At 40.5% G+C, this 23811-nt stretch overlaps 7 protein-coding genes across 8 annotated transcripts; 5 read left to right on the top strand and 2 right to left on the bottom strand.

Moving 5' to 3' along the window:
- The first annotated feature begins 387 nt into the window (after positions 1-387).
- Positions 388-1628, top strand: LOC108114411 (probable malonyl-CoA-acyl carrier protein transacylase, mitochondrial). Its single transcript, XM_017225386.2, has one exon. It carries the CDS (start codon positions 408-410, stop codon positions 1545-1547), a length of 1140 nt encoding a protein of 379 aa, XP_017080875.1. The 5' UTR covers positions 388-407; the 3' UTR covers positions 1548-1628.
- LOC108114409 (calcium homeostasis endoplasmic reticulum protein) lies at positions 1566-7602 on the bottom strand. Of its 2 annotated transcripts, XM_017225384.1 has the most exons (13): positions 7471-7602; positions 7151-7321; positions 6742-7088; positions 5273-5435; positions 4970-5042; positions 4427-4501; positions 4133-4209; positions 3872-4070; positions 2774-3805; positions 2551-2718; positions 2095-2406; positions 1796-1967; positions 1566-1739 (listed from the first exon to the last, which is right to left on the bottom strand). In XM_017225384.1, exons 1-13 carry the CDS (start codon positions 7490-7492, stop codon positions 1641-1643), a joined length of 2910 nt encoding a protein of 969 aa, XP_017080873.1. In that variant the 5' UTR covers positions 7493-7602; the 3' UTR covers positions 1566-1640. The 2 variants fall into 2 exon arrangements, 1 of the variants encoding a protein (XP_017080873.1); XR_001772746.1 differs by lacking the exons at positions 1566-1739; positions 1796-1967; positions 2095-2406; ... (1 more) ...; positions 2774-3805; positions 4970-5042 and having other exon boundaries at positions 4039-4070.
- Positions 7603-7729: 127 nt separating this feature from the next.
- LOC108114410 (adenosine 3'-phospho 5'-phosphosulfate transporter 2) lies at positions 7730-9545 on the top strand. The gene is made up of 3 exons (XM_017225385.2): positions 7730-8987; positions 9044-9225; positions 9284-9545. The coding sequence occupies exons 1-3, from the start codon at positions 8154-8156 to the stop codon at positions 9438-9440; spliced, it is 1173 nt and encodes a 390-aa protein (XP_017080874.1). The 5' UTR covers positions 7730-8153; the 3' UTR covers positions 9441-9545.
- LOC108114412 lies at positions 9436-10185 on the bottom strand. Its single transcript, XM_017225387.2, has 3 exons — positions 10076-10185; positions 9780-10017; positions 9436-9729 (listed from the first exon to the last, which is right to left on the bottom strand). The coding sequence occupies exons 1-3, from the start codon at positions 10093-10095 to the stop codon at positions 9550-9552; spliced, it is 438 nt and encodes a 145-aa protein (XP_017080876.1). The 5' UTR covers positions 10096-10185; the 3' UTR covers positions 9436-9549.
- Positions 10186-11320: 1135 nt separating this feature from the next.
- LOC108114709 (troponin C) lies at positions 11321-13564 on the top strand. The gene is made up of 5 exons (XM_017225808.2): positions 11321-11481; positions 11555-11672; positions 11737-11793; positions 12546-12797; positions 13190-13564. The coding sequence occupies exons 1-5, from the start codon at positions 11470-11472 to the stop codon at positions 13216-13218; spliced, it is 468 nt and encodes a 155-aa protein (XP_017081297.1). The 5' UTR covers positions 11321-11469; the 3' UTR covers positions 13219-13564.
- A 1379-nt stretch (positions 13565-14943) lies between these two features.
- Positions 14944-20786, top strand: LOC108114594 (protein rogdi). The gene is made up of 8 exons (XM_017225650.1): positions 14944-15033; positions 15832-15956; positions 16777-16910; positions 17269-17340; positions 17403-17534; positions 18083-18240; positions 18310-18640; positions 19664-20786. The coding sequence occupies exons 1-8, from the start codon at positions 15023-15025 to the stop codon at positions 19730-19732; spliced, it is 1032 nt and encodes a 343-aa protein (XP_017081139.1). The 5' UTR covers positions 14944-15022; the 3' UTR covers positions 19733-20786.
- A 131-nt stretch (positions 20787-20917) lies between these two features.
- Positions 20918-23811, top strand: LOC108114592 (3 beta-hydroxysteroid dehydrogenase/Delta 5-->4-isomerase). Its single transcript, XM_017225649.2, has 4 exons — positions 20918-20978; positions 22153-22509; positions 22686-22961; positions 23090-23811. Exons 2-4 carry the CDS (start codon positions 22191-22193, stop codon positions 23689-23691), a joined length of 1197 nt encoding a protein of 398 aa, XP_017081138.1. The 5' UTR covers positions 20918-20978; positions 22153-22190; the 3' UTR covers positions 23692-23811.

Here is a 23811-nt window from a genome sequence, read left to right as displayed (position 1 = left end):
CCTCAAAACACTGTCAATTAAAAAGATGTTTCGATGCCGACGTCAATGAATAAGATGACAAGTGAAATCCCCGGCAATTATTGTCATTTCTATCTTCTTCCAAAAACGCACTTAATAACTTATGAAGAATTATTTATGTAATTTATTAAAATAGGAAAATATAGATCATATACTTTAATAGTAACATTCTAAAAAATCTTCGCTGACTTAAGTGTGACTCTGGAAAAAGTGTGGATTTTAAGTTGTCTACGTCCTTTAAATTTTAGAACATGAACCGCCAAAATTCGTATTAGTTAATGTACTAAAATTAATCAACCTAAGAAATCGATAAGTTTTACATGTAGTATTCAATATTGACATCGGAGTCTGTCCACCTCTAATCAGCTGTTTACGGTACGGTAATAAAAATGTTGGCCGCTCGAAGATTATTACGAGAGCCGCGGATTTCCGGCACTTTAAGTTGGTCCCGATGGAGTAGCGATGCCGCCAAGGCCACCACAGAAGCTTCTGTCCACGCGGACAACGCGGAGAAGCGTCAGCAGCTCCTTAACGAATTGGCAGAGCCCGTCGACCAGAGAAGCCGCCCTGCTATTGATCCCAAGGAAACAAGTGTTATGCTCTTTCCCGGTCAAGGAACCCAGTATGTGGGCATGGGCAAGGACCTCCTCCGTTTTCCTGGAGCCCGCCGCATTTTCGAGCTCGCCAATGAAGTGCTTAAGTACGATCTTCTCAAGATCTGCCTAGAGGGACCACGTGAGAAAATAAATCGTACGGAGCACGCTCAGCTGGCTGTAATGGTGTCTTCGCTGGCGGCACTGGAACAATTGCGCGAGGAACGGCCCAAGGCCATTGAAACGTGTGTGGCCGCCGCCGGCTTCAGTCTGGGCGAAATTACCGCTTTGGTGTATGCGGATGCCCTGCCATTCGACAAAGCCTTGAGATTAGTTCAGGTGCGGGCAACTGCCATGCAGGCAGCTTGTGACCAGGCAGTTGGAGCCATGGCAATGACCCTTTACGGACCAGATACCAATCTGGGAGAGGCTTGTGCCCGGGCACAACAATGGTGTCTGGACAAGGGTGTGGAATCGCCGTACTGTGGCATCGCTAATTATATGTATCCGCACTGTAAGGTGGTAGCTGGCAACGTCGAGGCCCTCGAGTTCCTGGAACAAAATGCTAAAGCCCTCAAGATCCGGAGGATGAAGAGAATAGCCGTGAGCGGCGCCTTCCACACTCCGCTAATGCAGAGCGCCGTGGAGCCCTTTACCAAAGCCCTAAAGTCGGTTCGCCTGCAAGATCCCGTCATAAGAGTTTACTCCAATGTAGATGGCAAACCCTATCGCCATGCCAAACACATTCTCACACAGCTGCCCAAGCAAATCGTGCGCCCCGTCAAGTGGGAACAGACTCTGCACGAGATGTACGAACGCAAGCAGGGCGTCGACTTTCCGCGCACCTTCGAATGTGGTCCTGGCAAGGGACTTGTCCAGGTCCTAGAGAAAGTTAACGCCAAGGCTGCCCAATCCAGTGTAAATGTTATAGCTTAATTTTGTAAATATACTCAGTTGGCTTTTATAAAAATGTATATTTTCTCGACTAAAGAAAACAAAAAAGTGGGAGTTAGTGGCCTGTAGCAGATCCTAACTCTTGTCGTCTCGGGAACGCATGCGATGTGCGAAGGCAGCACCCTTGTTTTTACGGAAGCTCTCGAAGGGATCATGTATATTAGCACCCACTCCCTGTAAATTAGAGTGATTAGAGAATGTGTTTATGATGTGGATACTTAACTTCTCACCTTGTACATTTCACGACGATCACGTACTTCGCCTCCCGAAATGGGAGTGTCTATGCCTTGATTCTTTGAGCCCAGTCCAGTGCCAGAGCCCGCCCAACCCATTTTCATGAGCATTTGGTGGCCCTTGTTTGACTCCTCGATGAATTCATCGGGCTTAGCAAAGGTGCTTCCTCTAAAAATATAAAATAAGAACATAAATACTAGCCACTTAATATACGCATTTCACTAATTAAAAAAATCAAATTTTTTGTTATTCAGAAAAAAATTATTTGTTTTTTTTGCTTTATTTCATTACTTACAAAAAGCTCGGAGGGGTTGGAGATCTGTCACGCTCCACCCGTCTTATGTTGGTGCTGTTGCCATTATTGCCTCGTTCCGCACGATTTTCACGATTGCTATTAATAATGCTGCTGCTGTTGTCTCGATCGTTGCGTGGTGATCGATTGCGACCCTTCCGATTGCTACCCCCTAAACTACTACCGCCTACACGGTTGCGGTTTAACGGAGGCGTTGAGGATCGCTCCAAGGATCGCGATCGGGATCTGGAACGAGATGCTGATCTTTCCCTGAGAGGTGGGGTTTTGGATGGGGAGCGACTACGACTCTTGGATCTAATATAGAAAAGGAATTATATATTAAAAGAAAAAAAGTTTTCATACTTATTATGTTGATTATGTTATTTTCTTTCATAAAGACATTTTATCGCCTGACTGTAAACAATCAAAATACACTTTCTGTTATATGCAATAACTCACCGATAGACCCGTTTGTTGCTCTTTTTGGGTGGAGGTTTCTCAAGCACAATCGGACTGGGCGAGCGGGATTTTTCTCGAATACCGTCCTTGATTTCCTCTTCTTTTTGCTTTCGCGCTGCATTCTTTACCTTATAGTACTCATAGAGACCAAGTTTCTCCCAGCCCTCACTGCAAAGAAAAACTTGATTAGTATCGATGAAGTACAGTTGATTCAATTACTTACTTATCCCTGGGACGATCGTGGGAGGGTGCGGAGTAGAAGGCGTTCAACGCATTTGTCAGTCGCTCGCTCTGTGGTGCTGGAGCTGGCAGTCGTATATCCGCCGGATCGAGGGCTTTATAATTGTAATCCTCCAGGCGTATAAGAGGTACCATAAGCCCCGCAGGCAAATCGTAGTAAGGCGCTGTAGGTATTTGCGGCTCTCCGATCACAACAGGTTCTCCAGATTCTTCTTCCCCCGATTTCTGCGGCTGTTGGCCGTCCTCCAATTGGCCATCTTCGGGTTTATTAGTTATCACCGCTCGAATGGCCGCATTCAGAACATCCAAGTCCACATCCCCATCAACACTTGGCTGGCTAGGTCTGACAATGTTCTGGGGGTAGGCAGCCATTGGTGGAGGTTGTTGCTGTTGCTGCTGTTGAAGCTGGTGCTGTCCCTGGTGCTGTCCTGGCTGCTGTGGATCATCAGGATGGTGTTGCTGCTGCATTTGTAAGCACGCTTGAATTGCTGCACTGAGCACGCCCAAGTCAACAGGTGGCTCGGTTCCAGCTCCCTGTCCCTGCATTTGCGGGAATTGCCCCTGTTGTGGTGGTTGCTGCTGATGGCCCATCGGAGGAGGAGGCCCCTGAAGCATGGGTCCTGGAAAACCCGGCGGTGGTTTGGACATGTCCGGAATGAAAAAGTTCGCCCCACGATCCGCAAAGGGATTCCCCGGCGGTGGTTGCTGCTGCTGCTGATGGAAGTTGCCACCTGGATACATATTATTGCCTCCCTGTGGATGCTGCTGATCGTGCTGCCCTTGCGGACCCTGATTGTTCATGTGCTCGAGGTCTCCAGGCATCGGTATCCGATGGGACATCAGAGATGGTATGTTCTTCTGTTGAGGCCCTCCAGAACCTTGATGTTGGAGCATATGTTGCTGCTGGGCCTTCTGGGTTACCATTATCTGCTGCTCCAAATGCTGCCCCTGCTTCTCCAGTTGGGCAATTTGCTGTCCGGCATGCTGGATAAATATCTGATGCTGTTTTTGGTAGCTAAAGGGAATCATTTGATTAACTCTTTAATGATATACCCGTAATTATATTTTTTGGACTACTTACTTATCTAAAGTTGCCTTTGTGTTCTGCGTAAACTTGGCAGTTATATCAGGATGTGTGTTTTGCATATTGGTTTTGTACTCCTGCATAGACGAGTCCGGCGACTGTAGTTTCGAGATGACGCAGGCATCGAAGAACTTGGCCTTGGACTCCCACAGCGACAGAAGCTTAGCCAACTTTTGCCGCTGGTCGTCGCTAGCAACTGTGGGGCAGGATAAAAATATTAAATATCCAAAGCTTAACGCTCAAAGAGGAAATACATACTCAAATCCGCGCTACAGAACATCGGAATGACGACGTTCTCCAGGCTGTTCTTCAAGTCATTGATGTTCTTGCGCATGCTGTAAATACATCGTTGTACTTAGGTCTCAGCTCCCGGCTAAACTAACTAATCTAATCTGTGGTACCAGGTCAGAGGTCAGGAGTAGGATTTCAGTATAGTTCTGTCCAAGTCGTAAAACTTAAACTAACCAACCAAGCTAGATTACTGCTTGGTGGGTTAGTTTTTGTGGTCTTTTAAATACTGTACTATGCTAGTGATTGACTTGGCAAACTTACCAGTGGTGGAGTATATCATTAACTAAATATATAAGATGCAATTTTTGCTGAAACGTTGAACCATTGACCAAAGCCCTAAAAATAAATTAACAAACGAAAAAACATATTTTTCTCTAGTTTTCTGTATGCACAACAACATTGCCAAAGTACTTGTTGTGCAAGTAAAATGATTTTTGTTAGTTGGTCGCCTTTCTTTTTGACTTTTGATTTTTTATCCCGATTTATTTCACTTTTTAGTGTTGGTGTGTTGTTGTGCGTGATTATGGTTAAAATTATTAGGTAAAATGATGTGTCAAGGTGTGTGGCCCTAGCTATAAAACTTCCGGATCGGGGAACTATCTTTCAACATCTTTCGAAAACGAATCAACGAATCAATCTCGAGCCTCTCAGGGGGAGGAGTCTCAATCGCTCAATCGATCATCTCTCGCTTGTTTTTCGATTTTTCGTTTTTGTATGTTTGGTTAGTATTTCACTCGTTGAAAGAAAGAAACACAAATGAATTAATACATGTTGCAGGTCATTAATCATAAAACTGAGGCATACTTCTTTAAAAGATATTGTAAAACGACATTGATTTTTGCGCTGTCGGTTGAATGCTGTAAAATCCAGTTCTTGCCTAAAATTGCAATATCAAACAGGTTACTCATATTGTCAATGTCACTAGCGATAATAAATTAGGATTAAGGATTAATCAAAAGGTATTATGGATTCATTTAGTGTGTGTTTTGTGTGGAGCAAAACTGCAGAGCATCAAAATATCAGCTCTTTTAGCTTAACTTATGACTGATAACGAGACTACAAACAAGCAATAATGGAATCCAGCCGGGACGCCGAACTCATATTTACCTGCAGAGATGCTGTCTTTGGTGCAGGACTCGATGATCGGCTGCAGGACGCCATCGAAGTCCCTCAGCACAATGCCCTGTTCACTGGCCATCTGTTCCTGCTGCGCCGTCTGTGCCGCCGCAATCGTCTCCTCGATCTTTTTCGTCTTTTGGGTCATCAAGGCCTACAGATTGGTATCGTTTGGTTGGTTGGTTGGTGGTGCGATTTAGTTCGGATGCGTTGGTGTGGTTCGGATCAGATCAGTTTGGTCATTGGACACACAAAGGTATTTTCACATTCATATTCGCATTTGCGATTTCGTATTCAAGTCGACAAGCGTTTCAAACAAATTTGATTTTGGGATTTGTTTTTTTTTTTTTTTGATTTTTATACAGTTTTGTCAGTTGGTATGAAGAGTGGTTTGATTGGTATTTTTTTTTTTTTGGTTTATGTTTCAAAAAATACAATAAAGCAAAAATTTAATGTAGCATTTTAAATTGTTAATTAAATAGTTAAAATAATAGCAAATAGATTTTGGAGTTTGGTAATGCTGAAAGTACACTTTATCTTATTCTTATGCAAATTTAGAAATCAAGGACTGAGTAGATCGATTGAGAGTAAATCATGGGAAGGGCCATATTCAGTAACTTAAGTCTTTTGTGGTGTCCACAAGGAAAATTGTAAATAGATAAGTGACATCTCTTTTCCATTATTAGTAGACTTTATCGAGGAAAATCAGTTTTACCTTCACACGGTTGTAACTTTTAGAAGTTTAGTAACCGAATACGGCTATAATATTTATTCGAGTAAAACAGCCAACAGGAAACCATGAACATGCTTTCTATTTTTGTTAACGAAATAACACCCCTTTGATATATATTTGAATTCAAAGAATTTAGGGTTGACTAAATTTTAAAAGTGCTTATAAAAAACAGAATCTATCATTTAGTTCGAAATCAAATTAAATTTTAAAGTCCTTTCAAAAAGATTGGAGCCTATATTTTGGGAAATATCTCTTACAAAAAGTTTTTGTCTATTTAAGACAAATCGAAGTTGCACTTTAAAAGGGGTAATCTTTGCCATAAAAGTCGAAAAGCAGTAAGAGTGATTTTTACGAAATATTAGTGGATAGTACATGCCTACATTTTGTGAATGTGATTTCCTTAAAATGATGAATTAAAGCACATATCGTTGAGTTTATAACTTATATTTACTATATAGTATTTCAACAAGAAGTGGTTTCTGAACTTTAACCCTCAAGTAATAAGTTTTAAAGGGCCACAGTATTAGGATCGAAAAAATTGTTAAATAATTATTTGGGATAGGACTCAACAGGAAACAATATTCCCCCACATACAGTTAAGACATCAAAGAGAGGTGACAAGAACGTGGTAAGCTTTCCGTCAAACACTTGAGCTGCTCTAATCCCTCAGAAAAATGCAAAAGTATGGTATATAGATGTACCCCAGTCGTTGTCAACATTAAATTACCGTGTGTTGTGCGGAGAGATTCGCTTCGGATTGCTTGATCTGTTCTCGCAACGTCTTCTGCTGCATCTTGATCACGTCTAGTTGAGAGGTTAGATTCATGGTCATGGCGCTGCCATTCGCTTGCTGATTAATTGGCGGACCCCCGTTGCCAGAGTTGGGAGGCCACTGGTGCTGCGATTGCTGTTGCATATTATCCTGTGGATTTTCTGGAGGGTGTTGTGACTGCTGATTAGGTGGCGGATAGAGGCCAGGCTGCTGTGATGGCTGCATTGGCGGTGGATGTTGCATGTAGTGGCTGGGCTGACCACCCGATGGCAGCTGTTGGTTAATACTCTGCTGCTTAAGCACTGTGTGTGGAGTAAATAAGGGTTATTTCAAGATATATTCGACTATTTTACAATACTCTTACGCGTCTGTTCTGCTGCCACCCGAAATTGATAGTAGCTGGCAAACTCCCCGCCATAAAGGAACTCGAACTTTGGGTTATTTTGTTGCTTCTGCTTGGTTATGGCCTCGAATTCCGGCCCATTCCTGGCCACAAACTCCGCCAGCTTGTCTATAATATTGCGTAAACTGGCGTCTGCAAAGTTATAAGGAAAAGTTTTGCATAAAATGTGAGCATATCAAAGGTTGTGCGTGTGCGCGCGTATGTGTGCATGCTAATCTAGCTGGGCACCGAAAGTAATTCTTCGGAAGGGCACTAAAGCACATTTAGGTTCAAGTACTCACCTCGAGGCGGCTGAACGTCCATTTTATGGCTAGATTTAAATACTATTGCCCTTATTAAGATCCTAAATTCATTACTTTGTAAAATTTTCCAGCGGTACTTTGCACACTTTCTTCTTCTTTTTCTTAATAGTGTGACCGCTTCACAGCACCCTTAATATACCAAATTATCATTGGGTCGTAATAACACCCCCTGTAGAATAATTGCGAGTGTTTCAAGGTTTTAGGTATATTTTATGTTTTAAAACGATTCAAAATCTCTGTACCAGAACTTCTCGATTTTTGTTTTTGTGCACAGAAAAATAAATATCGTTCAACAGTTCAAATTCTAGTTGGAAGTGGATTCAAATGCCGGTAGAAGCAGAGTTGTCAACTTGTCTAAGCATTTACCGCTTAGAATATTTTCGTTGATATCGCAGGCAGAGATAGCACATCTCTAATTCTAAGTAAAAAAAACTAGTTTATTTGTGGTAAACAAACCTATAGTGTACTCTTAGTGATTACAATTTTAAAATGAAAGTAATCTCCCCTGCATCCTGTAATTAATACGGCATCCAAAGAGGCATGACAAATCCGTACTCTAAACTGACAACTCCACGGACTGCGTGGCACTAATTACACGGTCTCAGTCACAATCTTAACATCTTCACTATATAGTGTGCATATACACACACATTAGCAAGCCGATGGCAAGCAGAATGTCAGATAACGTTGGGAGCGTTATCACCATTAATAATGGTCCGTCGGCAGGAAGCTCTCCGCCTTCGCAGCGGAAGTCCTCTTCGTCAGAAACTCCAACGGAACTGCGAATCCTCTGCTTTGACCTCACCTTCTACAATCGCACCACTCAATTTCTGCTGAGCTGCGCAGGTGTTTTCATACTGTATATCCTTTACGGCTATCTACAAGAGCTTATATTCACTGTAGAAGGATTTAAACCGTACGGATGGTTCCTCACGCTCGTCCAATTCGGGTACTACATTGGCTTTGGCCTTGTAGAACGGCGGTTGGAGGGCTACCGGATAAGTGGTGCTTCGTTTTGGAACATTGAGCCGGAGCCACGTTGCATTCCCATGAAAACGTACTTGGTTCTGGCTGCTCTTACGCTAGGAACTATGGGTTTGTCAAACTCTAGTCTCGGCTATCTAAACTATCCCACCCAAGTGATCTTCAAGTGTTGTAAGCTTATTCCTGTCCTGGTGGGCAGCATCCTCATCCAGGGCAAACGCTATGGAGTATTGGACTTTGCAGCTGCCACCTGTATGTGCATCGGATTGGCTTGGTTTACGCTGGCCGACTCCCAGATGACGCCCAATTTCAACCTGCTAGGAGTGGCCATGATTTCTGGAGCTCTGCTTTGCGATGCGGCCATCGGAAATGTCCAGGAGAAGGCCATGCGGGAGCACAAGGCGCCCAGCAGCGAGGTGGTCTTCTACTCCTACGGTTTGGGTTTCGTGTATCTTTTTGTGATAATGCTGGTTACCGGCAACTTCTTCAGCGGCTTTGCCTTCTGCTTGGAGGTGAGTAAAAGAAAAGTTTTTTTTATGTATGATGACTAAACTGCGTCGTTTTTCAGCACCCCCTGGAGACCTTTGGTTATGGCTTCCTGTTTAGCTTGTCCGGCTATCTGGGCATTCAGTTTGTACTGGCTTTGGTGAGGAGTAGTGGTGCGCCCATAGCGGCCACAGTAACTACCGCTCGCAAGGCTGTTACCATAGCCTTTTCATTTCTGCTCTTCAGCAAACCATTTACTATGCAGTAAGTATTTGTTGAAGTGTATCCCATGGATATTATTTTATCCATTTTAATTTTCCAGATATCTGTGGTCTGGCCTTATAGTTGTTCTGGGCATCTATCTCAATGTGTACAGCAAGAAGAATAAACTTACTTTGGCTGACATCCGACAGAGATTAAAGCAAATCGGAGCCAAGGTTGCACGCTCACCGAGTCGTAAATTCCTCATTGAAGTTTAGTTTGATACCAAATACATGATATATATTTTAGTCGAATTGTGACAACTGTTTTCTTAAAGAAAACAATGTACTATAATTACTTAATTAAACGCTAAACACACTTTATTTTCTATCTGTCCATGTCGAACTCCATTACGCGTTTGAAAAGGTCTTGTCGTTCCTTGGCGGATGTAAGCTGACCCATTGCGCGGTCCAGGAACTGTTTCTGATGCTTAACTATGAATCTGTTGCATTGGATGATGGTGGCTCCAATATAGAGGGTCCTAAACTTGGCTCGTACATCTCCAATCTAGAAATATATTTTCAATGCTGGTTTATAGGTAATAAACTATGACCTACCAAAGTAATCAATGGCAATATGCTGGACACAAAGCGTTGACCACGATGCAGGCACCGTATGATTGCTGTTTTGGTTCGATCATTGATGTATTTCACACGGAATCCCTGCTCGATCATTCCCAGTGCGTAGACTCCATGATATTTCTCCACATTCTGCAGCAGAATTTTCGCCAGGGTGTTGTCGTTAAGTCGCAGTGATTGTGTTGGTGTGTAGGGCACAATTTGCACTGCTATATATCTGTTTTTTAATAGTTTAATTTATAAAAGTTGAAAAACTGAATTTTGTAAATATTTACCTATTTTTTATACGAACCATCGTTGTGAACTGAAAGGTAAGTGATCTGGTAACGCCACCATTAGAGTTGTCCGACTACAAGCCGAGACACATGCCGATAACATTAGATCTTTTAGCACATTTTAAGATTTAAATTTTGGCGGTTATTTACACTAAAAATGTCATAGTCTCTGAAAATGACTCATCAAAATGGGTTTTGAAATATTCATGAAATTAAGTTAAAATACAAAGAAGCTTCTAAATATTTCTTTCTTAATTATTATAAACCTTAAGAATTAAAGTTTATATTTTAATTAAAGTTCATCCAAACATAAGTAACATTAAAACAGATGATAGCAAATCAATATGTGACTAATTCAAATGACAAAGAACATAATATATTCGTATTTATTTTCATTGTCACATAAATTCCACAAATGTAAAAACAAAAAATGAGTGTTGTTTTTATAAATGTTGTGAAATGGTATTCCAATATTTGCTAAATTGCTAATGATTTTCTTGTAAGTCCTCACAGATTTTAGGTACGTATTCAGGAATTTATCATGGTCATAAAGAATAACTGAAAAATGAGCTGTCAGGTATTTGAAATATTTCCATACATCTATCTTATATCCATTAAATAGAAACATTGTATTTTGACAATTAAAATGTAAACAAAGGAAAATGTATTTTCGGTCAAGTAATGAACTCGAGGTAATTCTCGAGAAGATTCCCAATAGTTCCACCCACCTGCCTCGTACTGGATGTGAATAAAGATGGGGCATTGCTCTAGTGGCGATTTCTCCAAATCGCGCCCTATTGTTGTCGTGCATCTGGTGGCGTTTAAATGAATGTATGAATATATATACCTCCGATCTTGTTGTTTAATTGTGGATCCGGGGGACGCAGCGCAACGCATCGCATTATAGCTGGCTGGCGCACATATGCAGATATCATGGCTGCCCCTCTAGCTACTTCTGCTCCTCCAATCCCACTCCATTGAATGCTCCAACAACAACCGATCATTGGGCATGGAAAACCACTATACGGCTCGTATTCAGTCTCCGGCAGCGAATGCGGCGGGATCCGCTCCGATCGCGTTTTATTTTCGCTTTTTCCCACATCGCACATTTACAGTTATTTCTAAAAAACAATAAAATTCAGGCAGCGGCGTGGAAAAACGCTACATATACTCCAACGATCCGCATATCCACCGATCGGCCGTGTTCGTGTTTTTCCGCTTTTCCGTTTTTGTTTTGTGTGCGTGGCAAGTTCACCGATTCTGGTCTATATTTTGGAAAACGCATCCGCGCAGCCTCGTAGTTGGAACGAATATTCCGTGGCGATCGGTTCGTGAGATAAAGCTGATCAGACAGATCCTATAGACACATTACTCAAAACACAAACAGCAGCAACATGAGCAGCGTCGTAAGCACATAAGACCTTTCTGTCTTCCAAAGGATTACCACTAAGAAATAAACTTCCTTTTTTATTATTCCAGGATGAAGATCTTACCCCCGAGCAGATTGCCGTGCTCCAGAAGGCTTTCAACAGCTTCGATCACCAGAAGACTGGCTCGATCCCCACCGAGATGGTCGCCGATATCCTGCGCCTGATGGGTAAGTCCTTGAACTTTAGGTATCTAATCCCGTATGGGAGTACTTATCCTTTTTGGGATTACAGGTCAGCCCTTCGACAAGAAGATCCTGGAGGAACTTATTGAGGAGGTCGACGAAGACAGTAAGTAAACCTTCATTTAAAATCTTTAATGGGCGAACTAGAATTTTTCTAGTTTCCTATTAAAAATAGAAACAATTTGGTGTCTGAAAAGCTGCAATATTCACGTCAAGTAGAATACCAATTAAAATAATAAGTGGAATATAGCCTATTTACAGTTTGAGTGGCATATACGAGTATATATAAATTTAATTTAATTGCAAAAAGGTCGAAAGTGAAAAACATTTTAACAAATTAACGAGACACAAATATTATTTTTGGTAAATTCGTATAAAAAGTTACAAAGCAAATGAGAAGCAAGCAATGAAAAATTATACAAAATAATATTTTCCATTTGCAGCAAAAATATCTATCTATCTAAAATTAATTAAAAATACAATAATTTAAAACAAATTGCGGAAAAATATTAAATTTTATCACAAAACCAACAAATGAATATTATTATTATTATTTCATTAAATGAATAAAGATAAAATATTAGTTATTAGCATATTAAAATATGGGGAAATATCCAATTACCTCTAGACAGTTTCAAATTGTTAATTATTATAACTAAGAAACCCAAAAAAAAATCTGGCTATTACACTAATTCAAAGATGATTCACTATCGACTGATGATGATCATATTTCAGTTTCACGCTGTCATTGATTTATGATCATCGCAGTTTCGGCGCCTCCATCATTAGCCTTTAGATTTCCAGACAGTCAGTTTTTCAGCTAATTATATGGTATACGTTATGTTTGACTTTTTTCAGAGTCCGGTCGCCTGGAATTCGGTGAGTTCGTGCAGCTGGCTGCCAAGTTCATCGTGGAGGAGGACGCTGAGGCCATGCAGAAGGAGCTGCGCGAGGCATTCCGTCTGTATGACAAGCAGGGCAACGGTTTCATTCCTACCACCTGCCTGAAGGAGATCCTCAAGGAGCTGGACGACCAACTGACCGAACAGGAATTGGACATCATGATCGAGGAGATCGATTCTGATGGCTCCGGTACAGTGGATTTCGATGGTGAGTGGGCGTATACATAGTTGTACATTAATAGTTGGATAGTGTGCCACATTCTAGTGGCTTGCCATCGTACACCCACATACGAGCAACATATAGTGATCATAAATTGCGATGATCTTGAGATCGCGGGATCCCTCGATCGCTCGATTATGACAGCTTGATCACCGCTCCCATGGAGCATATCGATGGCTATTTTTAGTCGCGACACACAAATCCGATTCCGAACATATTCCACACGCATTTCTCATTTCATATTTCATCCTCTCATATAGGAGTATATGTATTAACATTTTTGTTTTCGTGTTTATGGAATATTTATTTATAAATGCATATAGCGGTTGCTCTGGCTATGTGGCATCGGTTTAATGTCTGTCGTTTTGTTTAATTTACAGAATTCATGGAGATGATGACCGGCGAGTAAATAAACGCAATGCGTCTGCCACCCACCCACTCAACCAAAAACCACCCACCACCCCTTGGAAAAGCACCCAAACACACAAGCACACACACACTCACTACACACACACCTGTTGGGCACACGTTTGTTTGCTCCTATTTGCACACTTGTTTCACTTTTTATTTGCATTTTCCCTGAGTTTTTTTTTTGTTTTGTTTCAAGGGAGCAAACAAATCCACGTACTTCAGTTTGACAATGCCAAACACGAGTAGAAATAGAACTTTTGTACTACTTTTTTATACTAAAAGAGCAACGGAATACTGTGTATGCGAAAAAATAAATGTTATGCTATAGCAAAAACACAAAAAAACAGTCCACTTCTTTCTTTGTTTGTCTTTGGATTACTTTTTGCCGCCAAACAAACAGCTACCCATATATTTCACTTTGATAATGAGGGTAAACAATGGCAGTGCCGTAAATTTTATTCACTCTTATAATATGTCTAGGAATTCCCAACGGTTATAGTGCACTTTTCGCTTGTTGTGAATATTATTTATACTTCCGCCGGACTTAACGAAAATCAACATTTGACAAGTTTTAAATGCTGGCCAAGAATAAACTTAAGATGAATGAACCGGCAATTAGTCACTAGTTTTCTTCTCAGAGACAAATTTAAATTTATTTATTTTTCATGTTTGACTTGGATTTCCCATTTGCTACAGAAAAGCAAACCACTTCAAATGTTTTCTTTGGTTTCTTATTTTTTTACTGAAGGAGGATACCCGCTGCTTTTATTGATCCATAAATAAATGATTTAGTATGGTTAAATATTTATTATAGCCCGTTTTGATTGCTTTTTATTGTTCCATATTTTCAAAAAGCCGCAGAGCCTTCTAAACAAAAGAACAAAACCAGCAATACACTTCTTCTTGGCCTTGAAGGTTTTCTATAAATGGAAGCTAACATTTCCAGTTTAATTAGTAGTATCTATTTTTGAAATGTTTATTTAATTTGTTGACAAGATTTATTTAAATGCTAAAAATAGTTAAAGGTTGGTTTACGTTAATGATTATATTAATAATAATAATAAGGTAAAATTTTGACCATAAAAAATTTGCTAAAACAAACAAAACAAATAATAAATATCCTTAGTTTTAGGAGGTTAAATATATATAGATTTATTTTAGTAACGTATTTAACTAATATTATGTTTCTACAATTTCAGCGAAGAGAACACTCTAAGATTAGTTATAGTTTAAAATCTAATCACTCTCAACTTGATCTAATGTTCAAAGTAACAAAAATAACATCATATTTATATTTAAATAGAGCAGCCAAATCAGTTTGTTTTGGCCAGTTTTCGACTGTCCTCCTTTTGCTTTTCTATTATTAAATAAATAAATATTATGTGCTCTTACCGCCTGCTGAACTACCTACATTTTGACTTCTTGTAGCTTCGATTGGCGAAGAGAAGCCCTCAGAAGAAAGCTGCCTGGCCAAAAGCTCCCCGTCTTAACCACGTTAACGCGACAAGTCTACAAAGCGAGCATTGGCCTCGTCGTTTTGATGGTGTTTTATACCGCTGAGTTGAGCGCTAGACGTCGAGCGTCGAACGTCGTACCGCTTCCACGTTTCTACGAATCCGCGACTCTACGATCCCACTATTTTACGATTCCGGTGGCTCTCCCTTCCGCTGTAAATTGAAGGCCCACCGAAAACTGAACTATCCCCGAGTTTTCCGCCTTTTTTTCGACATAGAGTCTCGTGATTCGCGGTTTGCGATTGATAAAGAAAAGGAGGCGGGCGTCGAGCGGGCGATATATCCAATATGCCGCAGAGGTAAAGAAAGCTCAAGCTGTACCGTTATTGTTTATATAATAACAGTAACAAAATGTTGTTTGTTTTGGCTTATTCGGTTATTCGTTCGATCTGTGTGTGTATGTGTGACTGTGCGTGCGTGTGTGGCCAAGAATGATGAATCAAGAATGCGAACGTGTTAAATGCCGCAAAGCCGCAACCAATGGGCCATGCCAATAAAAATTTATGATGGCATAAACTTTTTAGGAGGCACCTGCCTTTCATCCATATTATTCTCTTGTGGCCTTTTCAATTTTTAGCTTGACATTGGCTTATCAAATAAATTATAAAACAAAAAATTGGACCTGATAAACGGCCGGCGCTGTTGTAAATTTGTGCGTGTGTGAATAGAAGTGTTTGTGTGTTTCTGCGGCGATTGTCAAGTTCGCTTGATAAGCGCTTTTTTATTCCCGTGGCCTTTTGTAATTTCAGCCATGATTGAAAACAAATGCCATTGCCACCGGTTTACAGACACGCGCTGCAGTCAATCTAGCAGGTGGAGAGGGGCTTTTTGGCTGGGTTTCGGCTGGCCATACGGGAAAATTCTGCAGCTCAGCGGCAGAAACCAGACGCCGACGTCAGCCGCCTGTGACGTGAGTCACAACAATGGGCCACCAATTAGCACTTGACTTTGAATCAAATCAAGCCGAAAGCAGTCGCAAACATGATAACGAAAAACACAATTGTCCGTCCCAAAAAATGAAAGGCAAACAAATCGCTTGTAATTCGCGAACAACCAAAACTAACTGGAATGATTATCTGCTTTTCTATTTGTTCAAGTACCACCAACAACTGGTCGTTCCAGCCGCTTCATCGTCAGCGGAGCACCAGCGGATATCCTCAACATGTTCTCAACACGGTCCCGGAAACAACCATGCTTACTACACCCCCGCCCACACGAAAACGTAAGTAGCGTACTTGTTTCAATTCAATTTAAATTTGGCGCCAAATCAAGCAGTGTTTTAAGCAGTTACAGGGGATGTTACGCAGATAGCTATTTATGATAATTTGGGGCTTAAAAGATAAATGGAATTATTTATTGTATATATTCAACTTTTAGTTATCTTTTTTAATTTTTAAATAGTTGTTATCTACTATTCAATGTTTAGTTATAAAAAAAAAAACTTATTTAACAGCATACTGTAATGCGTTCGCGTTAGCGAACACTGAGCTAAGCAGTATCGCAAGCAGGGTTGTGAGGCCTCGAGACTAAATACTAGATTTGGTAGATATTTTGATTTGTAAATTTAAGTAGTTAAAAATATTTTTAAAATTTTCAAACTTGTTAGGCTGTAATTTAATGCTACAAATCAGTATTGAATTTATCATTACGTATCGAAAATAACAGAGAGTGGATGAGAACACATAAATATTTATTGGAATGGATTAAACAGTTTTTATTCTTTGACGCTAAAAGTAAAAACTTCTCATCTTTACTCCAGTGTCAAATTATTTTTTGTTACTACATGACCAAAAGATGAAAATATTGTTTCCCTTCACTTGTTGTTGACTTCAACATTATATTAATATTAATATTATATTTTAACATCGTTATAAAAGCTATGCAGATTTAATTGAATTTTTTGAATTACGCGGCCTCCGTCTAAAGCTTAGTATTAAAATGGTATTTTTGAGAGATTTAGTTCTGCTCGCAACCTGTTTTAACACTTGGCAACACTGCTCCTAATTAAACAACAACAACTGAAATAAAAACAAAAATTACAGCGCTCACAATACAAATTGCTGGCGTTGCTTCAGCGGAAAGCGGACACAAGCGCAGATTTTTACCAGCGCGGAAAAAGCCGAAAAGCGCGATGAAAATGCTCGCGGACACGGAGCGTGAGGAAGCCCTCAATTTGGTGAGTTTTCTGATAGTTTAAAACCGATGTGAATGTGAATCCATGACAACGGCGTACCAGCAACAAAAACAATAACAACCGTTGCCAAAAAAGCGATTAATTGGGCTTCACTTTATATATTGACTAATTGATTATCGATTGTCGCTGATGTTCTATTCTTCCTGCTTTTCTACCGCCGCCCCCGCACACTCGACTTTATTGATTTGTACACGGAACGTGCTTTGTTTGATGGCGCTATCGCAAAAATACAAACCCACTGACTGACATACCTATATAATCTGTGGCTGGCGGGACCCCGAAATACAAAATACACAATTCTGGAACATGATAATATGCAAAACCCGCATCGTTCGCACAGCAAATTGAGTTCGAGTGGGTGCTGAGGCAAGAAGTACACGCGATACTGAAGCAACTAAGGACCATTCTGGTGGTAAGTATAAAAACGGATCAAATGTGCTCATATCTGTGTAACGATTATATCGTAATCCCTAGGAATGTGCCCATCGGTTTCCCGTGCCCCTGTACGAGAACGAGGGAAAGAAGACTGAGAAGTTCATACTCACCGTGTCGCCCGATCAGCTGAAGGCCGTGCTAACACTAACGGGCGATGCCATCACGCAGGCTGTAAGTGACAGTAACTCCCCCGCAAAGTGGTGGGGAAATACACCGACTAGTTCCCCAACCGGAACCACTAATTTCTTTAAAAGAAAATAGGCGGTATTATCTAGTTAGTAGAGATGATTCAGTCTTCGGATAAACGGTAACTTCCGCGCTAGTGATGGGGAATACCCTAAGAGGTACCATTTCCTAAACCGCAATTTGCACGAATAGACTCTAGGGTTCTTACACACTAATGATTCAGTCAAAAATGAATTGATTAAAATTGGGTGAATGAATTTAAGAATTCACAGAGATTATTCAGCTAGGAAATATAGTTTTATAAAGTTACGATGGCTTGAAATTTTTAATATCTTTGACATTTGTTTCTTGTATATCCAATCTTGAAACTATTTTAACAAGAGTATTACAATTTTTATTACCTAATTTTGTTTTTAATTAAATAGATTTAAGTAAAGTGAAGATCATACATATTTTTCTTATCTCTTACTAAAAATGTATTTACAGAATTATTTTCCCTCGATCTGATACTAATTCTAAACTTTCTTTTTCAGGACATTAGCTTTAAGCTGTGTAAGGCCCCGAGCCAAACACAACGTACCTCCATTACACATGACTCGCCCTGGAAGCTGCAGCAGGTCCAGGATGCGGCTAATCATCTGCAGACCGCCATAAATCACATAGACGATGTCGACGACTCTTATCACTTCAAGTGAGTCACGTTTTGTTTTGCATAAGATTGTGATTCGAGGTTATAAATATACACATGTTCTCCCCACAGAACCTCCGATGAAGTGCTGCATGTGATAGGCAACATTTTGGATGCCCTGCAGCGTGGCAGAAACAGTCTGCTAGTGCCCAAGAAAAAGCCTATTGATGAGCTGATCAAGGGTCGCAATATGAAGTCGTTGGTCCCCAATCTGCCCGAGGATTTGGCCGTAAGCTTTTACCTGCAGAGCCACAAGCTAATCATTGCCGTCTACCAGCTGCTGAACAATCAGGGCACTATGCGCTTCGATTCCCGCCAGGCGGAGGCATCCGTCCAGTGGCTAAATGATGTGCTACTGCTGCTGATGAATGGCCAGAAACTGTGCCAGCAATTAAAAGACAAGGTGAGTTTGCAGTTGTAGCACCGGAAGCAGGAAAAAGAATGGTCGTTTTGTATGACTGCACAAAGAAGTACAAAGTGGGAAAGTCAGAAAGAAGGCCAGGCACGTAAAGAACACAAATTATCAGTTTCTATAGAATAGCATATAATTCTTTAATTCTAAAGTGTTATGCAAAAATAGAATTTATCGTCCGCTGTACTACCTCCCTATGATACATTTTTCTACAGAAATTATGGGTGTTATATCATTATTGCCCCCCTCTTTCAAAAAAATCAGAATACTAGTTCTCAGCGGGTCAGAAGTATACAAAGAAAAAGTCAATTATTTCCTAGTGAAACAACAAATGCCTACACAGAAACTATTTTCGTGTTTTGAAATTGTAGAAAGTGCTATTGAAATAATTCTATTAAAAAATAAAAATTGTATTTATTAAAAGAAGTTATTTTTCTAATCATTTTTTTTTATTTTAAGTCGTAAGCTTAATAATAATAATAAGCGAAGTCAATATGACTTTTATTCATCATAAATCATGACTGTTTCGTTCGGTATATCTCAGAAAAATGTTATAAGAAAGATTTTTCGACTGTTGGTTCTTGAGAAGATCAAAGTTGGTCTATAAATTATAAGTCAAAATATCTCAAGAGTGTTCAGCAATTACTATTCATCCCCTAGATAAATTATACGTAAAACACACCCACAAAAGTGAGTTCCTATTTTTGGAATTAGCCGGCACTGATAAGGCGTCTGCTCTTGAACTGATATCACAACGATTCGCATCGCCGGAGCACATGTGTCGAAAGGCCAGATGCTGTCCCATTTTCCGCACCCACAAGATGCTGCCAACTTTTATTTGGTTGCTGGCTATCTGCCAGGGCCACGCTGCAGTTCTTGACTGTGACGCAAGAGTCGGCAATTAAAGTGGCCAATATGGGGATTGGCACAACTATGCCAGCTATGGCGGGACGGGATGTGCCCTCTTATGAGTTGTGGGTGTATTTTTAATTCAATATTTTTGCTCTTCCGCAGATATCTGTGTTTTCGGTGTACAAAGATTTCACAGTTGGCTCGCGATCGCCCTCAGCGCTTTCCTATTGAGACGGGGAGCGGGATAGGAATGAGAAAGGAATACCTTGATGGATAGCAACTGTGGAACGGCGACAGAAACAATAACAACAATAATAGCTAATAAAGAACCGTACTTGTAATAGCGAAGTAAATAATGTTAGTTGAAATGTTGCTACTGGAAAAAGGCACACCCATAATACCCATGCATACTATATACTATTTACAATACTATACTACACTATACTGATATATACAGTACAGAAAGAGAGAGTTATATACATAAAACTAGTTTAATGTACACAATCAACATTCATGTTAAATTACGATTACGTAGAACCTGAGTTCATCGCTTCACGTCACTCCAATTATGCATCAAAATGCACCTAAATAGCATTAGGCTGAGAATTGAGAACGGAAAATGTTTGTGAAAACCAATTGTGTTTTGTATGTGTAACTTAATGAAATTGCTAGATAATTATAGTTTATTCGTACGTGTAATTTAATGTAATATACTATGTCCCATTATTTATGTTTGCGAAGATGCAATATAATCCACCAAGTCAGCTGTCGTTAGTCGGTACTTAAAGTCGGTACTTACAACTTATATACACCCCCAATATGCCCACATATACCTAAGTACATACGGATGGGGCATCTACATCGGCATTTACATGATATTGTTGTAATAAACCAAACCGAAATGTGAACAGAATTTTTAATTGTACTAAACACCGTTTTGTATTCGTATTCGTAATTGTATATCCGTAATTATATTCCCCGTACTCGTTAATGGTTAATGGTTAAGCGCGCCTAATCCTAATCTAATCCAAAGTCATTTGTATCGACGGCCTTTACTTCTCCTTTACTTTATACATCTACCAGGGAGTTTATAAAGATATAGAAAGTTATTGATGAAAGAGATGCAACGAAAACAATTACCACTGTACTTATTGAATATTGCAATTGCCTAAGCACCCCACTAAATGCATGGGAAGAGAAGACAACTATTTATGTAATCACTAAGCGTACTTACTGTCCACATTCATTTAATTGTTGTTGAATAAAAATTACCTTTTACCAAAAACCTGATGAATTTTGAAAAGCTTTCGATTGTTAGCGCCAAGCGTGATTGCTGCGATCGATAGGAGCGATAGCGATAGGCGAGCGGTTTGGCAACGCTCGTTTCGGTCTTAGGCAGTTTTGTTTATGGCCAACTAACAGTTTCAAGTCAGCAGGCAAACTCAAAGGTTTGCCAACACAAAAGAGCTCCCTTCTGGTAAGCGGGGTTCCCTACTGATTTATAGTGTGATTTTCGGTCTTCTAGATGGATAAGTGCAATTACGTTAAGTGGCCAAAATGGTCAGGCAAAAATGCCAAATTCGACTGTTTGACGTGCATGTCGAAATAGTTGACGCGCAAACCAGTTCGTGGTAATTGTTATGATGCTGTGTTGTAATCTGTAAGCCAGCCCAGCGTCAGCATTATCACATTTAGCCGTGTTTCTCATTGTTGAGATTGCTGCTGGACTTGCTGGTGTTGCTGATGTACATATGTAGATGTTGCTGCTGTAGATGTTGCTGTTGCAGATGTTGCTGCCGTTACCATTCGTGTTTTGTTTTGTTGTTTTGTCTTGAGTCTGCATAACGGCCTTAGCTGCTGAACTGCGTCTAATAAAATCACACAAAATTTGACCGTGGCCAAGTAACACACTAAGAGGAAACAGAAATCGAAAGTCATAAGGCGAAAATGTCAATGGACTTTAAATCTTGATTTTAATTAACATTCGAATTTCCTTAACTTTTCCGTGTGCCCAAAACAAGTTTTCCATCACTTTTGACCATTTTGGTTAACTCTTTGTCAGCTTTCAAAACCTTTTTATTTCCCCATATTTTGGTTGATTTAATTAGGAAGGTAACACTCTCTCTAAAAATATGAATTCCATTAGTTCAAATTGAAATAAAGTCATGATTTATTATTATTATTTATACTTTCATTTTGAAGAAATTTAACCAAATTATCAAAATCTTCCAGTCTTATATTTCCAAAACTTTTTAAATAAATGGTATTTGACTCGAGTGAAAGCAAGGCTTGTATTCCCTATAAACTTAAATATGAAGTTTACACAAAGTATGAAGACAAATAATTTTAGTAATCAGAGAAATTTTTTATTACAAAAGTATGAATTATAAGTACATACGTTTAAATATAGTAGCCACCTTTATTAGCTAGCCAGAGTGTCACGTAAGCCGATCATTTGAAAACGCGCCGAGTCACTTGGAAACCTGCTCCGCTGACCCTCGAAGAAGGTCGCCGGCTGATGATGAGCCAGTTTATGTATGATATCCAAGTGGCCGGGTTTATGAGGCTGGCGACCATAAAAGCCACTCTCACGGAAACTCCACTTAACTACTTAAGCCAGTCCAAATAACCTGCAGTCGGTCTCATTGCAGTTAAACCAAAAAGCAGTGCACTTTGAACCCCGGACGCAATGAGCAACAAAAGCGGGGAAGTGGTGCTCGTAACCGGCGGCAGTGGATTTCTGGGTCAGCACCTCATCAAGCAATTGCTGGAGCGGAAGGAGGAGCTGGGCATCAAAGAGATCCGTTCACTGGATATTGTACCCTACAAGAACAACATTGGACATGAGGAGACCACCTTGCTGCACACCTATGTGGCTGATATCGGAGGCGATCGGGAGGCACTCAGTCCCATTTTTGAAGGGGTGGACGGGGTCTTCCACTGCGCCGCCTCGGTGAAAATCGAGTATCCACCCAACTACGATGAACTGGAGCGCGTGAATGTGAACGGTGAGTGAGCAGATAAAGTACTACATTGTCTGTTAATTCGAAGTCTATTTTCTTTGATTATGGTCGGTCTTTGGATTTGATTTGATCTCATTAAGGTGTACTAGCCAGTGTATTTCCGGAATAGAAGAATTATCTCAACCTGATTTAAATCTTTTCTTGTTTTTATCGAATTTTAGGTACTTTATCCGTGGTCGACCTGTGCATCCAAAATAATGTCAAGCGTCTGGTTTACACCAGCTGTACATCCGTTTGCTTTGTGCCCTTCAAGGGGCGTAGTACCTTCTCAGCTGTAATTAACTCCACGGAATCCAAGACAGACACACCAACTCTAGATAGTTCCAACTTGTGGGACCAGGACAGCCAGTTCCTTGTACCAGGATACGCGTCCAGCAAACTGAGAGCAGAAAACATAGTGCTCAACTCAAATGGAGCTCCTCTAAATAACCAAAAAGGTAAGACTGGTCAGTAAGACTCTAACATTTCTAACATAAATATAATAAATTTTATTTGTTTAAAGTATAATTTCTGGATTGAACATACATTGTATAATTATTTTATTAATTTATTTCCATCTTTGCAGAATACCTGGCCACCAGCGCCATTCGTGCCCCGTTGACCTATGGCGAGTGTGATTCGCTCTTCATCACAGAGCTCTTCGACTATCTTTCTTCCAGGGGATGGGTTTTCCCAAGGATCGCGGGAGTGGGTGGCAAGCAGCAGTTGGTCTACGCTGGAAATGTGGCCTGGGGACATATCTGCGCCTATAAGACCCTGAAAGTATCCGACAAAGCTGTGAATGGTTTGCCCGTCTTTGTCACCGATGATACGGGCATCAATGATGTATCGAGATTTGTCCAGAAGATGGCAGTGCTGGGCGAACGGTTCAAGGTGAAGACTAGCTGGTGGTACATACCCCACTTCCTATTCTTCTTTTTGGCCTTCCTGCTGGAGGTGGTGGTAAGGGTGGCTTACCCTTACACTAAGTACCGCCTGCGGTATTCCCTACGCGCTATCGCCTCCTACACGTCCTCGATGCTGATGTATAATCGGTTAAGAGCCTCCATTCACATGGACTACATGCCACTCTTCGATCCGGATACGAGTGCCGAGCGGAGTGCCAAGTGGTATGCCAGGTGGTGGGACGAAAGGCAGAAGGCCAAGAAGCTCAAGAAGTCCAGCTGAGTGGGGCTAATCCCGCATTACGATAGTATACTTCCCGATATCCTGAGTGGATTTGTGTTTACTGCCCCGCTTGATGTCCTGTAAATATCCTGTTAAATAAAGTGGTTGTTGTTCTTTTTA

The sequence above is a fragment of the Drosophila eugracilis genome, unplaced genomic scaffold, assembly GCF_018153835.1.
Source record: "Drosophila eugracilis isolate 14026-0451.02 unplaced genomic scaffold, ASM1815383v1 contig_2154, whole genome shotgun sequence".
Classification (NCBI taxonomy): domain Eukaryota; kingdom Metazoa; phylum Arthropoda; class Insecta; order Diptera; family Drosophilidae; genus Drosophila; species Drosophila eugracilis.
Note: the sequence above shows the minus strand (reverse complement) of the source record. Positions and strands in the feature narration are given on the sequence as shown.

Bases quoted from the DNA above. Each gene is read 5' to 3' on its own strand.
- LOC108114411 (XM_017225386.2), top strand. From the start codon at position 408: ATGTTGGCCGCTCGAAGATTATTACGAGAGCCGCGGATTTCCGGCACT.
- LOC108114594 (XM_017225650.1), top strand. The intron at 16,911-17,268 runs GTGAGTTTTCTG...TCGTTCGCACAG, and splicing joins GTGAGGAAGCCCTCAATTTG to CAAATTGAGTTCGAGTGGGT. The intron at 17,341-17,402 runs GTAAGTATAAAA...CGTAATCCCTAG, and splicing joins AACTAAGGACCATTCTGGTG to GAATGTGCCCATCGGTTTCC.
- LOC108114409 (XM_017225384.1), bottom strand. From the start codon at position 7,492: ATGGACGTTCAGCCGCCTCGAG. The intron at 4,210-4,426 runs GTAAGTTTGCCA...ATGTATTTACAG, and splicing joins AATGATATACTCCACCACTG to CATGCGCAAGAACATCAATG. The intron at 4,071-4,132 runs GTATGTATTTCC...CCTGCCCCACAG, and splicing joins GTTCTGTAGCGCGGATTTGA to TTGCTAGCGACGACCAGCGG.
- LOC108114410 (XM_017225385.2), top strand. From the start codon at position 8,154: ATGGCAAGCAGAATGTCAGATAACGTTGGGAGCGTTATCACCATTAAT. The intron at 8,988-9,043 runs GTGAGTAAAAGA...GTCGTTTTTCAG, and splicing joins GCTTTGCCTTCTGCTTGGAG to CACCCCCTGGAGACCTTTGG. The intron at 9,226-9,283 runs GTAAGTATTTGT...TTAATTTTCCAG, and splicing joins AGCAAACCATTTACTATGCA to ATATCTGTGGTCTGGCCTTA.
- LOC108114592 (XM_017225649.2), top strand. From the start codon at position 22,191: ATGAGCAACAAAAGCGGGGAAGTGGTGCTCGTAACCGGCGGCAGTGGA. The intron at 22,510-22,685 runs GTGAGTGAGCAG...ATCGAATTTTAG, and splicing joins GGAGCGCGTGAATGTGAACG to GTACTTTATCCGTGGTCGAC. The intron at 22,962-23,089 runs GTAAGACTGGTC...CCATCTTTGCAG, and splicing joins TCCTCTAAATAACCAAAAAG to AATACCTGGCCACCAGCGCC.
- LOC108114709 (XM_017225808.2), top strand. The intron at 11,673-11,736 runs GTAAGTCCTTGA...TTGGGATTACAG, and splicing joins CGATATCCTGCGCCTGATGG to GTCAGCCCTTCGACAAGAAG. The intron at 11,794-12,545 runs GTAAGTAAACCT...GACTTTTTTCAG, and splicing joins TGAGGAGGTCGACGAAGACA to AGTCCGGTCGCCTGGAATTC.
- LOC108114412 (XM_017225387.2), bottom strand. From the start codon at position 10,095: ATGGTTCGTATAAAAAATAG. The intron at 10,018-10,075 runs GTAAATATTTAC...ATTAAAAAACAG, and splicing joins ATGGTTCGTATAAAAAATAG to ATATATAGCAGTGCAAATTG. The intron at 9,730-9,779 runs GTAGGTCATAGT...ATATATTTCTAG, and splicing joins TATTGCCATTGATTACTTTG to ATTGGAGATGTACGAGCCAA.